The 15,884-nt window shown below is 41.0% G+C and overlaps 1 protein-coding gene across 2 annotated transcripts in view; it reads left to right on the top strand.

Annotated features, from left to right (window-relative positions):
* LOC103905978 (sodium channel protein type 5 subunit alpha) overlaps positions 1–15,884 on the top strand; it is a 177,414-nt gene that overhangs the window by 26,445 nt on the left and 135,085 nt on the right. For both annotated transcript variants that reach the window (XM_009287793.1, XM_009287794.1), the window contains exon 7: positions 14,349–14,412. In XM_009287793.1, the coding sequence (XP_009286068.1) occupies positions 14,349–14,412 (64 nt within the window). The remainder of the gene's footprint in view (positions 1–14,348; positions 14,413–15,884) is intronic.

Genomic DNA, 15,884 nt, shown 5'->3' on the forward strand with positions numbered 1-15,884 from the left:
GATGTTTATTATCAAAAGGCTTGTTTTCTAGGCCAAAGCAATTTTTAATACTCTACAGTCTGCTATACTTTCAATTACAATGAAACAGGTTCACTGAGCTCATTTATTAACATTTAAAACAAATAAGCATTTCATGTAAATAAACTTCAGTATGTAAACATGTGGCCCAGCTGTTGCTGCTCCCAACCCCTCTGAGTCACCGGAGGACCCATACCAATTGCAATGGATACGGACTCGCATCTAAAACAATTCAGTGATACTCTTGAGGGAAGGAAGCAGCCAGACTGATGTGCGCCGGTAGGAACTTATGATCAGTGACCTTTGGGATTTCATTTATTTTGAGGAGAAGAATGAACCACATAATCAACTCATTAACTGGAAATGTGGTTGGGAGGAAGTGGCGTAGTGTCACGGGGTACCTCTGCTCTGACTGTGTGGACCCTTCAGTCCTGTATCTCCAGCCATCTGCACTATAAAAACCCCGTGCCTGTCTCCTGGAAGTTGCCTGGCTTGACCCAGGACTCTGTTGAATGTCTGGCACAAGGTTGCCCCCAACTCATGCTGGCTTCTCAGTATTGTACACCTCTTCAGCCAGGCTACATGGTCCAGGGATTGGGCCAAGGGCAGTCCCACCATTCCCCACTGGTGACTTCTGGCCTTTCTGCTCAATTCCTCTCCCTGCAGACTGAGCAGCCCTGGAAGCAGTGGTGTTAGAAAGGTTTCATTCAAGGAATAAAAAGCTCAACATTGGTGTCTTTAATGTATGATGTGGTTGATGCAACATTAGGGAAGGGCAGCTTACGAAGCTCTGGCTGAATGAGGGCCATCTTTGGGACTAACCCTGACCATCAGGTTATGTGTCCCCTCAGTGTTGTCCTCTCGTCAGCTGAAAGGGGAAAGAGCTGTGTGCCAGAGCTAAAAAACCACACCAGATCTATGCTGGCCGGTGATGAGCCTGCTGACATGTTTTCCCACCCAAGCTGTCTGTGCTTCCAGCTTGGAGATGAGTGCTCGTGGAGCTAATAAAGATACCTTTGCACCTATGGTGGATTAAGGCACTTCACGGCTCCTCTACCCACAGATAACTGACAGCTGTGTGCGGTGCTGCTCTCCCTCTCTCATAGAGGCTTTGAGAGATAAAATAGTGATGGCTGTGGTGCTGCTCTCCCTCTCTCATAAGGCTTTGAGAGATAAAATAGTGATGGCTGGAAGTATAAAGCCCTGCAATAAAGGTGAAGGTATGAAATGGAGCTGTGAAGATAGTCTGACTCTCTGGAAATGGAAGTAGGGTAAATGTACCACTGGATAGTCTCTATAAAAATATAGTTAATGTCAGGGCCAGCTGCAACATTGTTTTAAACGGGAGGAATTGTACAGCTGCTCCAGCATACCTTGAGCAAGTCTGTTTGTGTAGTCCTGATACGGGAAGGAGGGGAGATGCTCCCATAAATCCATTTAGTAAATCCAGCAATGGTTAATATGGTCATGAAAATATACTTGTTATCACTAAAGGAGATTTACCTATTACAAAGATAATCAACTTGGTGAGATAATGGATTAAAGTGAATTAAACTTTGACCATGTGGTATTAATAGTAAGTAATAATCATATCAATGAGTGTTTTCATGTTTTCATAATATCTGAAAATAAAGACACGGTGCATTATGGCAAACAGCCATCAGTTATGGTGGATGGACAAAAATGATTTAAATAGTTGAAGTGCTGAGTCAGTGCAGCAGGCCACTGAAGAACTAGAAGAAAAGTAGATTTACAGGAAAAATGTACTGACCTCTGAATAAGAATAATGAAGTGTTCCTCGAAATGCTGGAGAAGGTGGCTTAGCTGTTAGGCTAGGGAGAACCATATTAAGTAGGACTTTCATTTAATGTTGACTATTGCACTAAAGCAATTCAGAAATGGAAAGACTGACTCATTTTGTAACTAGATGGGATAGTGCTTTATGTTTCATTTTGTATAAGTATTATGGTAAAATGGAGTGACTGCTTAACAGAGTAACACTGACGACAGTTTAGTAACAGTCCAAATTTCAAGTACTGCAGGGAATTAAGCAATACATACAGTTAGACTAAAGTGTAGGCAGACCAAATTAGATAAAAAGAGGAATATATTAAGAAACAGAGTAGTGTCAGTGTTTATTTTGAAGAAGAACTAGAGAAGAAAATTGGCCAATGTGTTGAGATAGTAGAGTTCACTTGAAGGGAGCACAGACAATTACAAAAGCTCTTTGGAGACTTCAAAACCAGTGTGGCTGAGTCACTTAGTTTGGAGCAGGGATGCTAATCTAAAAAACAGAAAACAGAAACCTGAAGTACTGTCAAAGATTCATAATAATACTTAAAAAAAAAAAAAGGATGTAAAGAAATAAAGAAGTGAAAAACACTCGAAAGCAAAATTGAAAAAAATGAATTGTTACTTCTGTTCATCAGGACACCAATATAGAGAATCAAAAAGGGCTGATATGCCAGTTCTGCTCTTCATGGAGAGCAAAAGTTTGCTTTGGATTCTTTGAGAGAGTTTTTAAGGTTTTAAAGGACAGCAGGAAGCCTATGAAATGGCATCAGCCTCCTCTTGTGCCTTTAAACATTTTGCATGAATGGAAAAACAAAATGAGTGGAACCCCTTAAAAGGGTAATACTCAGCACCAAGAATGGCCTGGTGCTGCAGAGGAAATAGCAGAAAGACTTAGTCATGATGTGCAAAGAAAGATAAGAACTGTGTTTTCAGTCTTTCTGAGACCTTTTTAGTTTGAGATAACTGTGTGCCACAGGCACTTGGTGCAGGAGACATTTTGGTTTTGTAGAAGGCCTGGGATAGCTTCAGCTCTGCTTTTTTATTCAAAACTGACTTGGTATACGGACTAAATTGCATCCTCTTTCCTTAGCTCCTTTCAGCCCCCAGGCAGGAAGTTTTTTCTCATCTAAGTCCTCTTGTTTTGATTTTATACATGGGGAAAAAAGCCAGTTTATAAACTTTGTTTGCATCTTCATTGGCTTAACCAAAATTATATGGTAACACTTGATTTTTGGTTGATCCTTGAGGAAATACCCACCGTGCCCCCAGGGTTCAGGAACTCCTTCCCGTAGCTACATACCCAGGACCCACATGTACTTTCCTGCTCTACCACTGTGGTCACCACGCCTATCTTGGCTGATGGCGCAGGTGATGCCTGGCCTCTCTGCTACCCCTGTTCCTGCCTCCACCACCAGTAAAGGCAGCGTACCAGCACCAGTAGTGGTGGTGGCCGGAATGGTGGTGGCAGAAGAAAAACCTTTGTTTCCTAAATCTGGAAAAAAAAAAATTGGTCTATTTCTGTGCATGATAGATCCGTAAGCAGTCAGCCCCCACCACCTCCCCCCTCAGGCCTTTGGCTGTTACTTAATCTTTCTTGCATGAACTTGTCAATCCTACATTGCAAGGTTGCTAGCATTGTTGAGAATTGTTGGGTTCGCTCCTCCTGTTGTGCATCTGCCATGAGACAATCATATAAACTAAATCCCATAAGGAGTAAGGATTTCCTACCTATCCACCCACCACTTTGCTTGTTCTTGCCGTCGTTTTGATGGCTCCTGCAGCTGGAGGAAATGCCAGGTAACTTGGGAAGCAAGGGACAGAGCCCTTAAGCATGGAGGTTCAGTGGGAAAATTCACGCTGAGAGATCTCTTCTATTTAACTTCACTGATCACTAAGTCCTAGCATACAAAAGCGACATTGAATATTCCCAACCAGAGCATCAAGAAGGGGACTTTCTTGGCATTGTCATTCAAAGCTTAATTCTGTGAAAGAAACTTCCTCTAAGCTACTGCAGGTGCCTCTGGTTTCTCAGCTTAGCTACTGGGCACAGCAGTCATGGTAAGGTGAGATACCTGCGTAGTCCTTCCTCAACTCACAGTGTTGAGGCAGATCGAAAATCTGCCTTTTGGTGGGCACATCTATCTCATGATGAACAGGAGGATTTTTCTATTCTTTCCACCAATTTAAATGACACTAGATCTTCACAATTTACACACCAACCTCTAAGAAGAAGGCTTATCAGAAAAGTTAGTCCAGTCTGGTTTTGCCTCCGATGAGTAATGCTTATCACTGCAAACCTAGGAAGGGGAAAAAGGAAGATTAAGGCAGAAGTAGCTCCTCAGGTCTCCCAGCCTCCTCCGTAGGACTGTTCTTTGCCTGTATGAATGGAGTGTGGGGTGGTGGATGGTTGAGCATTAGACAGAATCAGGCTAAAAAATTCTTGATGTCAAGTGCCAATGGTAAAGTTAAAATGGAGGCACAGCTTGTTCAGCTGGGAAAACACTGGCTACCAGTAAGTAATTATTTTCCTACCTGCAATTGTAGATTTGGTAAGGGACTGCAATTAATGAACCCAAGGAGGATTATTTTTAGACATTAATAATAACAAACCTGGGCATCTGAAGTTGCAGATACAGCAGTGCTCATGTATAAAAATGAAATTAAAAAAAGTACAAAATAGTGATTGTTTACATCCACAGCATTATGAAAATTATGTGATCAATGTATCAATATCAAAGTTATTGAGCTGTCAGTTATCTTTAGGAGAGCTAATAGTTTAGAAATACCAGCTGATTGGAAAACTGCAAGCTTAATTCCAATACTCATAAAGATTTCTAGGAAAGCAGCTGCAAATAACATGCTTAAAAGCCTGTCTTAGTTGTGGTGTTTAAATTAAAGATGTATTTGATGAAGTGAAGCTTTATGAATGTGTGAGTCAGAGTGGATTGAAAGGTATATGATGTCAGATATGTCACTGGCTTAGGGAGAGAAAAGATGTAAAAATGGACTGCATGTAGTTGATTCACATGGCTGGTGATTGTAGAATCTTTAATGTCATTTATGTATTCCATTACTAAAGTGGATTATTGACCAGTCAGTAAGTAGAAATCTGAGTTTAAATAGTGTGCTCTTTTGTAGAGCAGGGCTCAATGTAAGTGCTGAACACATAAGAAAAAACATTTAGGAAAAAAGACCTTAAAAATAAGTAAAATTATTATAAAATCACTTTTGAAATGATAGTCTCAAACACCAGTATTGTCTTTTTCCTTAAACCCTACTTGAGACACTCTGTAGGGGTCTTGTTTTCAAAGTGTTCCATATACGTTTTCTCTCAAAATCAGTATCTTGTACAGTAAAATAAAAACCTGTAATTTCTTTTAGATAATCCTGTCCAGAATGTTGAAATAAAAAAAAAAAAGTTTAAGATTTATTAACCTTTTACTGTGAGGAATCAACTTCCATTTTTATAACTTAAAAGAGGACTTTTCAAGGACGTTGTTTTTTTCTTCCAGGCTAGTTTCTCACATTTATTTCATGGCAGTGATTTTTTTCTTCTTCTGAAGTCAAACCGTGTAGTTACCAAAGGTCTGGGGAAAAAAGCTTTAATTATTAAAAAAAAAAAAAAATCCAGATAAAATGTAATATCTGTTTTGTCATCTCCAGTTAGACCTGGAAAACTTATGGTTGCTTCAGGTTCTATATTTAGAAAGATGTATAAATACATTAAGTTTAGGTCCTTATTTTAGGTTCCTAGTCTTTGCAGCTCCCATTTACACCCAACAAAGCGATAGAAGTGATTTGGAGAAGAAACTTTCTGAGATGGCCTCTGGAGCAGCCTGTTTCATTTTATATTCCTTAATCATACTAGGCAGCCTGGGGAGGCGGTCCAACTAAACCAGCCACGTTAGATGCCTAAGGTTGAGGAACGTGAGCACTCTTCATAGATGATCTTTGGTTGCAGAGCAACTTGCTGAACATTGATGTGATACCCATCTGAATCATGGTCTTGGGGACTTGAGAAGGGATCACAGGCTTGTGGGAAGCAACTGGTCTGGCACGTGGTGTAAATGCAATTAGAGCCACTCTGACTCCTCAGAGCTGAGAAATCAGGAGTGGTTCCAGACCAATGTGAAATAATTCTAGAGTCTTTTCACATCCTCCTCTTTGATGTCCTAGGTGTAATGCACAGTTGAAATAAATGGGTATGGATGTTGAGGCGTATATCTGTGAATATATAAAAATATGTATGTGTGTCTATAGATGCGTGTATATCTTCTCTAAGCTCTGTGCCTGATTATTAGCTCTGCCTGACGAATTGCTTCATTTTTGCTTTCAGAGCTACTGAAATGGAACTATATGAGCAGATATTCTGAAACTGTATGAGAACTGTAGAGAAAATAATGATGTTCAAGTCAGATAATAAATGTATTAAGTTTGGGAAGAGCTGAAATGTTTGAGGTGTTGTCTGAGGTGGTAATAGAAGACAGTGAGTGTTTGATGAGTAATTATGGAGGTGGGAGGAAAGAGGGAAGCAATAAATCAGGTTGAGACTGGAATAGTTGTTTTATTATGTATGATTGTATGTGAACCAATGATTAAGACAAAGAACCTCTCTGGGCTTTCAGACTGTGCTTGTCAGCGTGGAATCTATTCACGGTACTCTGCTGTTAACTGTAAATATTGTGGCTTTATTCGGGTGCTGTGGATCTTTTGATAAATAGCTTCATCAATGCTCAAATGTTAATGCTCTGATGTGTTATTAACATGGGTATTGTACCTGTGCACTTTAATGTTTTAAGCTAAATAGAAAAAGAATGGCCCAGCAGAAGAAGTGCAAGGATCAGAAGAACATAGGATCGGTACTGTTGTATCTAATACAGTCTCCTCCTGACCATTCAATAGGAATTTTTTTGGCCTTGTGGTAAAAGAGTAAGTTCTTATCTTGGAACAGTTTGTAAAACAGGAGGATTTGTCCCCCATATACATTTTTTTTGCTCTCCTCACTGCATTACTGCTCACAGAAAGGAGAGATCTACTAAAGGAAAGATCTGCCATGGAAGATTCAGACTGAACATATTCAGAGTTTTCCTGCACCTTCCAATTGTTCATAAACTACCAAACTAATATACCACTTGACTCAAACAGTGATGTTCAAAGAGGCATTTGAAAGGACCCTGTCTGCAACCTTTGGAGCCTGTCCATGGACTTCTGCTCGCTCCGGGTTCAGCCATAATGTGCCTTCCAAAGGCAAGAGATAGTGTTCACTTTTAACGCTGAACAGTCAGCCCAGGTGTGCCGTGAGCCCACCGCTAGACAATGGCTTGCATTGCTCTTCCTCTTATTGCACTGGTTTTAAGGAATAAGTAAAGAAATATTTTCTCCTGGTACTTTTCATCAACGCTGAATTCACCCAAGTGAGGTGGAGATAAAATATGGGAATTGCCAGGCTCAGTCTGGCCTTGGTATTCCTACAGCAGCATCTGTCTGTGGCACAGAGCAGCCCCATGTGTTCCAGAAGAAATTAATACAGCCTGAAGTATAGATATTTTTCTAAATTTTTATTAACATTAACTATTATAACTCTGGATATCCTTATCTACTTAAGCAACAAATCTCTTTGAATGTTTTGGCCACAGGGGCAGCCTGCAGCAGTAACTTCAGCAGTTGAAATGGCAAGTGTAGTGAAAAATATTTCCTTTACTTTTAGTTTTGAAAATTTTTTTCTTTTTTTTTCTCCCCCACCCCCACCTCCATTTTCTTAGGGCAAAAAACATTGTTATCACGTTCTGTGACTGGGAGCACACAAAGATCCCTGTTCCAATTTTCCAGAATGCAAGCTATTTTTGACTCTGATAGTCACCTCTTTTCTAAGATAAAAGATCTCTCTTCTTATTAAACTTTTCCCAGTCATTCTCATTACCCGCTTCTCAATACCCTCCAGTCCAGCAGTGACCCTACTGAAAGCAACGCTGTGGTCTGTCTTCTGGATGAGACAAGCCACTGGTTTATAGGTTGTTTCCTGTATAGTATTCCATCCTGCTCCTCCTGCATCTCAATATTGCACTTTTCTCTGATCACAGCTTCGTATTACATAAAAGTGTTGGCTAAGGGTCCCTAAAAAAATCCATATCTCTTACCTGAACTGATACCGGGAATTTAAAACTTGACAAGGTTATGGATGGGTGATATTTTCTCCTTCTCTGCTTTACTTCACATTCTGACAACATAATATCTCACTTTGCATTTCTCCACTCTTTTTTTTTTTTTTTTTGGTGGGAAAGCCCTCTCTAGTCTTCTTCATTCAGTCCTGACCTTGGACTTTATTTACCTGGAAAATACTCAGTATAGTAGATTTTGTCACCTCTCTGCTCACCCTCTCTTTCCCTTGTACTTATAAATGTATTACAGTGGTGCAGATACAGCCCTCTGTTAGCCTGCAGAGATACTGCACATTGACTTTTCATCTTAACCTTTGTCTTCTCTCTCTTAGTCAGTTTTTGACCCAGTTCATTTATTTTCTTTATCACAGGACTAGCAGGAGTATTTTCTTCTATTTTTCTGGCATCTGTCTGTAATCACAAATGCATTCGACCCTTGTAGCAGCTTTTGATTTTAATTCTTTTGTGTGAAACATATAAAAAAACTCCACAAAACACAAAACCTCTACAAAACTTCCAGAGAGTGCACTTCAGCATTTTGCTGCCTATTCATGTGAAGCGTATGTCTAAACAAGTGGTACTAAATACGCTTTTAGTTACGTGCTGTGCAGCCTACAGCCCTAAGAGCGTGGGTCTGCGTGACTGGTCAGACGCAGAGACACAGAAGGAGATTATCTGAAGATGTTTAAAAGCCAGCATGTGTATTTATTGCTAGTCATTGTCTCCTGTCTCGTCTTCTTTGGGATGCTCATGAACTTGGCATGGTCCCCAAGCCAATTTGACAGCCTTGGCGGAGCATCTAAATTCTCCGCTCCCCTCTGGTCTGCGGCTCCAAACTCTCCTGATGTGCTTTTCCTTCCCTTGGACTGTACAGGCAGCATGAACCAGGTACTGTGGATCTTTGAGGCTTTCAGAGCTTCTTCCTAGTGCACGGGAGCCATCTAGCAGAGGACTTGATTGATATTTTTAGTGGCTTTTTCTCAAAGAGGGAAAAAGCTGTACTGTCAAAATTGGACACGTTCTTTTCTGTGCTATGGTGACTGCTGAGCCCTGGCTGGGAAATTGCTTCTTTGGCTTGTCTCAAGCATGGGGGGAAGCACTGATAGGAGCCTACCAGAGACACCTGAGTTTAAAGAGACCACTTTCCTCTCAGCACCTTGTTGTATGGTTTTCTATGACCCCCTTCCAGCCCCTCCATATCTCCTGCAGGATAGCTCATGCCCAGAATTCAGGGCTGTAGTTACCCTAAAGTCATGTATTAGCCTATGCTGTATATAAGATCCTCAAAAAAAAGTTGGCTGTTTGGACTCTGCCTCTCTACCCACCCGGCCATCCTCACAATTAACTCCTCCTGTTCCTTTTTTAACTGAAGTTTTGAAAATGTCCTCCCAGATGGAGAGAGCTAGGCCAGAAGCGAGTGCCCGGGGGAGAGGGAGGGAAAGATGGGAAGCAAGAGGGGAGAGGAGAGCACCCGAGAGCCTGCAAAACCCAGCAGAAAGGCTGGCAGCAGCAAATGCCAGGGGACAGCAGAGAGCCAGATCCCCTGTCATGGGGTGAGCAACAGGAGAGTAACTGATTATTATAATTATTTGCAACCCCTTTTAGCAGGGAAGAACTAACTGGCGGTCCATTTATTCCCAAGCATTCTTCCCTAATAATACCCTTAATACATCCTGTTCCATCGCTTTTGTGAAGCATGTTTTTCATCTTCAAACTCAATTTCATTTATTAGAGACTTCACTGTGACACAGTGTGCACACAGCAAGTGCAGCAAGGATTCGTTTTAATTATTATGTATTACCAGGAGGTACAGTGTGTTTGTGCCGGTGGGCGAAAGGGCGAGGAGGGGGTGTTATCTATTTTGTTTCTGTGTCACGTATCACAACTGTAAGGTGATGGGGCTTTCTGAATTGCATTTTAAATTTGGAATCGGGACGTTTGGTGGCTGTCAGTGCCCTGTGCCAGCCCAGGAGCAGGGAGAAAACCTGCAACCAGCGAGCACCCGTGTGGCTGCAATAAATAGTCTGAGATAACAGACACCTCTGAAGTTTTTGTTAGAAAGTCAGCCAGAGGACTATACTCTGGGCAGTGACTTATGATATTTGAATGTCGCTCTTTATGCAAGTGTGATAATATATAGGGTTTTTTTCAGATTGGAATGAATTTGTTGTAAGATGAGTCAAAATTTCAGTTGGGTCTTCGAAGGAGGAACAGAAGCTGGGCTCAGAAACCATGTTTTCTAAGCTGACTCTAACCTTTTCCATTTTTCTAAACTGGAAACTCTTCCTTTCCTTGGCATAGAAATAAGGAGGATTTCTACCCTGCAGTTCTACGTACCCCACTGGCTTTCTGTTCAGTTGTGATGTAGGTGTGGAAAGTATAAGCTGAAGCATAATTTTAATTAGAATAAATTATTGTTTTGAGGAAGTTTGCCTTTTTTTTTTTTTTTTCTTCTTAACTTGACAGGTGGAGCCATTGTGAATGTTTGCTCTGTTGGAATTGCCTGGTGTGGAAGGGACCAATGCAAAAACCTGAAAGATATTGATAAATCGGAAAAAGTGTAGAATGAAACAGCATCAATGATGAGAAGCTTGAGGAATTGACTTTGGAAGGAAGACATTGCAAGAATAGTCTAGAGGAATTTATGCATTTCCTCACTACTTGCATACAGCAACTTTAAAACTAGGGTTACCGCTGTGTGCTTTGAGCAGTGTAGGAGGCAGAGCATGGACTTGCAGGAGACACAGCAACTCATGGTGTTGTAGGAGGAAAACATAGCGTGATATATTTTCATCTTCCTAATGCTGTTGCAAACTTAAGCTTTAAGGGACCACTGACCGTTAGGGCTGCTACCAAGCTTCTCGGTGTCCCTGGAAAGCCAGGAGCTCCGAGGATGTTGGAGAGATTGAATTACTCTGGGTTGATGTAAATGTAACTGAGAGCTGGATTAGTGAACATTATTTCCCGGGCTGTGTTTAGTATAAGATCTGTTTGCTGGTGGTGGGGAAGAGCAGACATTACTCCACTCCACAGTCATGGTGTTTTGCTGTCTGGGCTCCATGTCACATCTAAAGACAACCATCAGTAGTCCCTACCAAATAATAATGTAATGTATAACAACTGTGCTGAGTAATATTTATTATTAATGCTTTCCTCAAAAGAATTAAGGGAATTCATTAGAGGAGTGTTTGCTCTTTGATGCTACAAGTGTGTGAGTATGTATTTATAAGGCTCAGGCACAAATATGTATATGTTTTGGAGAAGATAACATCTGGTTATTAGAAAACATATTTCTGTTGAATTTTTGACTGCTGAGTACTGACAGGAAATGTTTTGTGTTATTGAAAAAAAGATTAGTTTATTTGGCAACAATGGAGTAAATAATGTGTGACCAACCAGAAACTGATATGAATCCAGTGTTATTCTGACTTTTTCTTTTTTTAATTCTTTTAATATGATCAAATAGTTATCTTACTCTGGAAATTCCTGTAGAAAAGTTCCTAAAAGGCATTGTGTACACCATAACTGTGACATCAACATTTTAGTAGAGATGGTAGGAAAAAAAAAGAGAATTTCCTTTGGAAAGAATGGCGTGTTGCATAAAGATTATGTACACACATGCACACATACAAATATCATTGATTTGGCTTGATTTTACTTTAAAAGTTGAAAAACATTTCTAATATGGAGGTTTTCAGTTTTGTTTTCCACTTTCGTTTTCCTACTTTGCTTCCCACTGACATGCAGAAATTTTTCAGTGAAAAAACAAACAAACCAAACCAAAAACTAATTGGAACCTTCCAAGACAATGAAAAAGTCATTGTGTTTTCAGGCGGCGTTGGTCAGTTTAAGCAGTCTATGTTTCAGAGAGAATATCCTACTGTAAATGAAAAAGGAGTCTTATGTTCTTTGTCCATGAAAAAGACTCAGTCCAGAGTTGACTGATGGAAAGCTGAGGCCATGGGTTAATATGATACCAAGGTGGTTTGTTCTTAAAAGCGAGAGTGATGACTGCTTGCTTCTTAAAGACCCCTGATTGCCCAGCATGCTTGATCGAAATCCAAACCAACTTGCTTTGTATGACAAATTGATTGTTGTGTGCATTTTTGATAATACAGCGATTTGTCTCCTTGGGTATAATACTCTAATCCCCCCTTCATTGGTAAGTAGGGAATCAGCAGTTCAGCTCTTCCTCAGGCTGAAGTTTGGCACGGTAGCTGTGACGCTCTGTTGTGCAGTTGCAGACTCCGTGGTGAAGATACCCCCTCCCAGCCGTGTCTACGCACTGGTTCCTCAGCATGCGTTTCACAGCACTCTTTGGCACCTACCGTATTGCTTGTTTTAGAAATGTAAATGTTTAAGTCAACAGCAGACAACAGAATTTTGAGATTTTAAATTTCTTGTTTGCACACAGAGTCTCCTTTTCCTCCTTACTTATGTGCTCTGACTCTGTTCTCGTTTTCTGATTTGGCTGACCAGGAGGTGTTGGTTCAGTCTTCAACCAGCACTGTGCTCCAGAGCTTCAGTCGTCCCTCAAAGGAAGCGGCCAACACACAGTGACGGATCTATGGTCCTCCTGGTCTTAGCATTTGCAGTATGAAAAGTTGCGATTCCCAGGGAGTAGTGCATGTTTGTGAAGTTCAGGGTACTCCATGTGGTGACTGTTTCATAACAAGGTGCAGAACCTCTGCAGTTGTCTGTCTATCTCTTATTTCATGGTTGTGCCACATTGCCTCCGTACCCCAGAAGCTGGTGGGTTTGTGTCACTATGTATCCCAAATAAGATACCATCTGTCCTGAGAAAAGCAGAAGTCTTTCACCAGCAGGAGTGGAGGGTGAGAGGAGATGGAAGACATGACATCCTTCCCCCATTTGTGGTGACTGATTACAAATCTTTAACCATATTGAATACCTGGGTGTTGCTGACAGTCAAGATGCTTCCGTGGAAAGCCCACATGTAAGACAAAGTGGGAAAGCATACAGTCTGAGCACGATATATGCTCTGATAACTTGTGAACACCATCACATGCCCTCGTAACCACAAGCTCATGGACAGTAATTCCCTCTTGGCATGCAGCAGGGCAGGGCTTTTCCGCTGCTCCCAGCTTACTGAGAAAGCCACAGCACATCTGTTCGGTGGCTTGTGCCATTGAGCATTCTTTGCATAGCCTGCCTGGATAAGCTGTCACTCTTGATTTTTAAAACAGTTCACAACAGGGTTAGCCTAGAATGGAGAACCTCTTCTGAGCATCATTTGCAGAGGCCCCTCTTCACAAACACATGCTGTGCAAGGCCGCCACCATCATGTCTTATGTCAACAGGGGATCCTGTCCTCTCTGCTGCAGCAAAGCACACTTGGTGCATCTACCCTCCATCAGTCAGCTGCTGGCCTCTGTTTTGCATTTATTATGTTTCTAGATCAATGCTTTTATCTGTTCTTCCATGCCACCATTCAGGTTTTAGAGATGCTCCTTAGAACATCTTTTTTCTTCAAGCTCTCTCTGGAAAACTGATTTCGCTTATCCTTTTGAGAAGAAGTTGGCCTCCCATTCTGTTTCTCTGAATGTTAGACTTTGTTGGCTGGGGATAGAAGAGGGAGTGTGTACACAGAGGCTCTCATTAGCCTGGGGGATGCTAATTTCCTTAAGCCTCATTGATAGTCAACCAGGGAATGATCCAGAGCACTTAAATTTAGCTTGCTCCTCTGAGTCTCCCTCGAGAATTGTCTGTCTCTCTCCATTGCCATTACAGATGACTGCGCTGATAAATATTTATCTTTATGAATACTTCCTTGTTTGCTTGATCTTTAACAGCGTGCATTTTTCTGTTTCTTTTGCTTTATACTGTATGTTTTCTATGCCGAGGGGAATCCACCAGATTGGGGGAGTGGGCTGCTTTGTTAGTATTATTACATTTTGACTTATAGCCGGTTGCATTTTTAACCTATGAGTCAGGAATTTCTATCACAAACTTCAGTTAATAAGTATCTCATCAGTGTAGAGTCTAGAAGTTATGGGCAAGCTTATGGCTTGGTTTCACTACATAGTGCTATACCGAATTCAGTAACAATGTTCTCGGTTAGAACAGCCAGGGACATGGCTAGATGATGTTTCCTACAAACATTGCCCCCAGCCCTGCTGCCACCTTATTAAGCTGGTTAGATTTGGGATACAAACAGCAAGTGCTTAAAGAGCTTTGAAAAAATAGATTTGTTTTTACAATTCATAAAAGTTAAAATTAGCAAAACAAAGCAAAAGCATGCCATTCATCTCTCAATTACTGTCCCAATTGAATATGCTGGTTGGTGGATGATATTTGTGAATGTTGTCATTCCCAGAATGTACTTGTTAAAAAGCCATTTCTCTATTTCTGTTGCAGTGAACTATTTCATAAAAAATGGTACAGAAGATGTGTTACTGTGCGGCAATAGCACTGATGCTGGGTAAGTGCTTTAAAAGTATCTTCACTTCTGGTTTGTTTGTGTTGTGGGTTTGGGGTCTTTTTCCCTACATTTTCCTTCAGTTCTGTCCACTTCTCACCAGCATGAAGTAGATATTTCAACTTCCTTGTGCCAATTGTAATAGGAGAGAGGATAATGACAATATTGCGCATAGTAATACAATTTTCTGAACTGCAGGGAAGAGAAGTTTGTGTGTGTCACTTAGGTCTGAAATCTTCAGGGGCCTTATTACAGTTCTTTTTCAATACGTTTAAATTTCTCAATAGAAGAAATAGTGAAAACTAAGTAACACTTTGGTTGAGTGGAGAGTATTTTAAAGGAAATGAAAGAGGAATGAAAACAGAAAAGCTGGAGGGATTTAGGCTGATGATGAATTCTTGGCTTTTGGCAAAGAAAGATAAACAAATCAACAGATTGCACAGTCGGGGTCTAAGCACATTGTCTGAGGGTGTGATTTTATTTGACAGGATCTCATGATCTTGATGGAAATGGAAGGGTTCAGATGGGATGGAGAGAGATGGGATCTTGTGTGGGCAGAGGAGATCATAAGGCATGCAAAGATTGTAGGTTGTTAGGAGTTGTAGAAAAGGAAGAAAAGACCTTAGAGTGGTGGCATGGATGAGATTTTGATCTAAATATGTAAGAATATTTGAAACAGGGAGGTGGATGACCTAGGTCAAGTGAGGGGAAGAGGTGAGATGATCTACTTTTGGAGGGACATGTTTTGAGTTGATACAACTAAATGTGGAAGACTGAAAAAAATTAGGGTTTAAATTAGGAAGAACTTAATGTGAAAAGAGGCACGTGTGCACAGGGAGACAGCAGGAAGATGAAGGGAAGATAAAATCTAAACTTGCTTATGGACAGGAGGATGAGAAAAGCCATGGGGGTCCTGGAGAGGGATGCTTTACTTTCTGCTGCCACTGTCTATATCTATATTTACATAAAACAAAGGGAAAGCTGAAGTGTCACCCTTCCCTCTGCATGTCTTGTGTGTTTGATCTGTATTGCCAGTCTCATTTAAACTGTAAGCTCCTTGGGCAGAGGGCCATGCTTTCCTCTTTGTTTGTTCCACAGAAGGTACAATGTCAGCATTCATTAATTGCTTTGTAGATTGTAATACATTGCATTTATCCAGGCTTAGGCTGGACTCCAAGACTACTGGGATGTTTCCCGGGGATCCCAGGATTTGGCAATCTACCTATGCTGGTGGACTTCTGCCTTTGCTAACCAATAGACAACAATCTTGAGCAAAAAATGTTCACCATGAAGTGTTATTCGTTGTTCTCCCTGGTGATCTGAATCGTGGTGGCGGCAGGCTGCTAAGGTCACGAGCAATGTCAAAAGGGTTGATTAGATCATAGGTAGCTCGTGAGGTACAGTTTAGGGAGTACTGCTTTGGAATTGTCCAAATAGTGGGAATGTAAATACCAATCCAATATCCATGGAGTATC

The sequence above is a fragment of the Aptenodytes forsteri genome, unplaced genomic scaffold, assembly GCF_000699145.1.
Source record: "Aptenodytes forsteri isolate BGI_AS27 unplaced genomic scaffold, ASM69914v1 Scaffold296, whole genome shotgun sequence".
In the NCBI taxonomy this organism is placed as follows: domain Eukaryota; kingdom Metazoa; phylum Chordata; class Aves; order Sphenisciformes; family Spheniscidae; genus Aptenodytes; species Aptenodytes forsteri.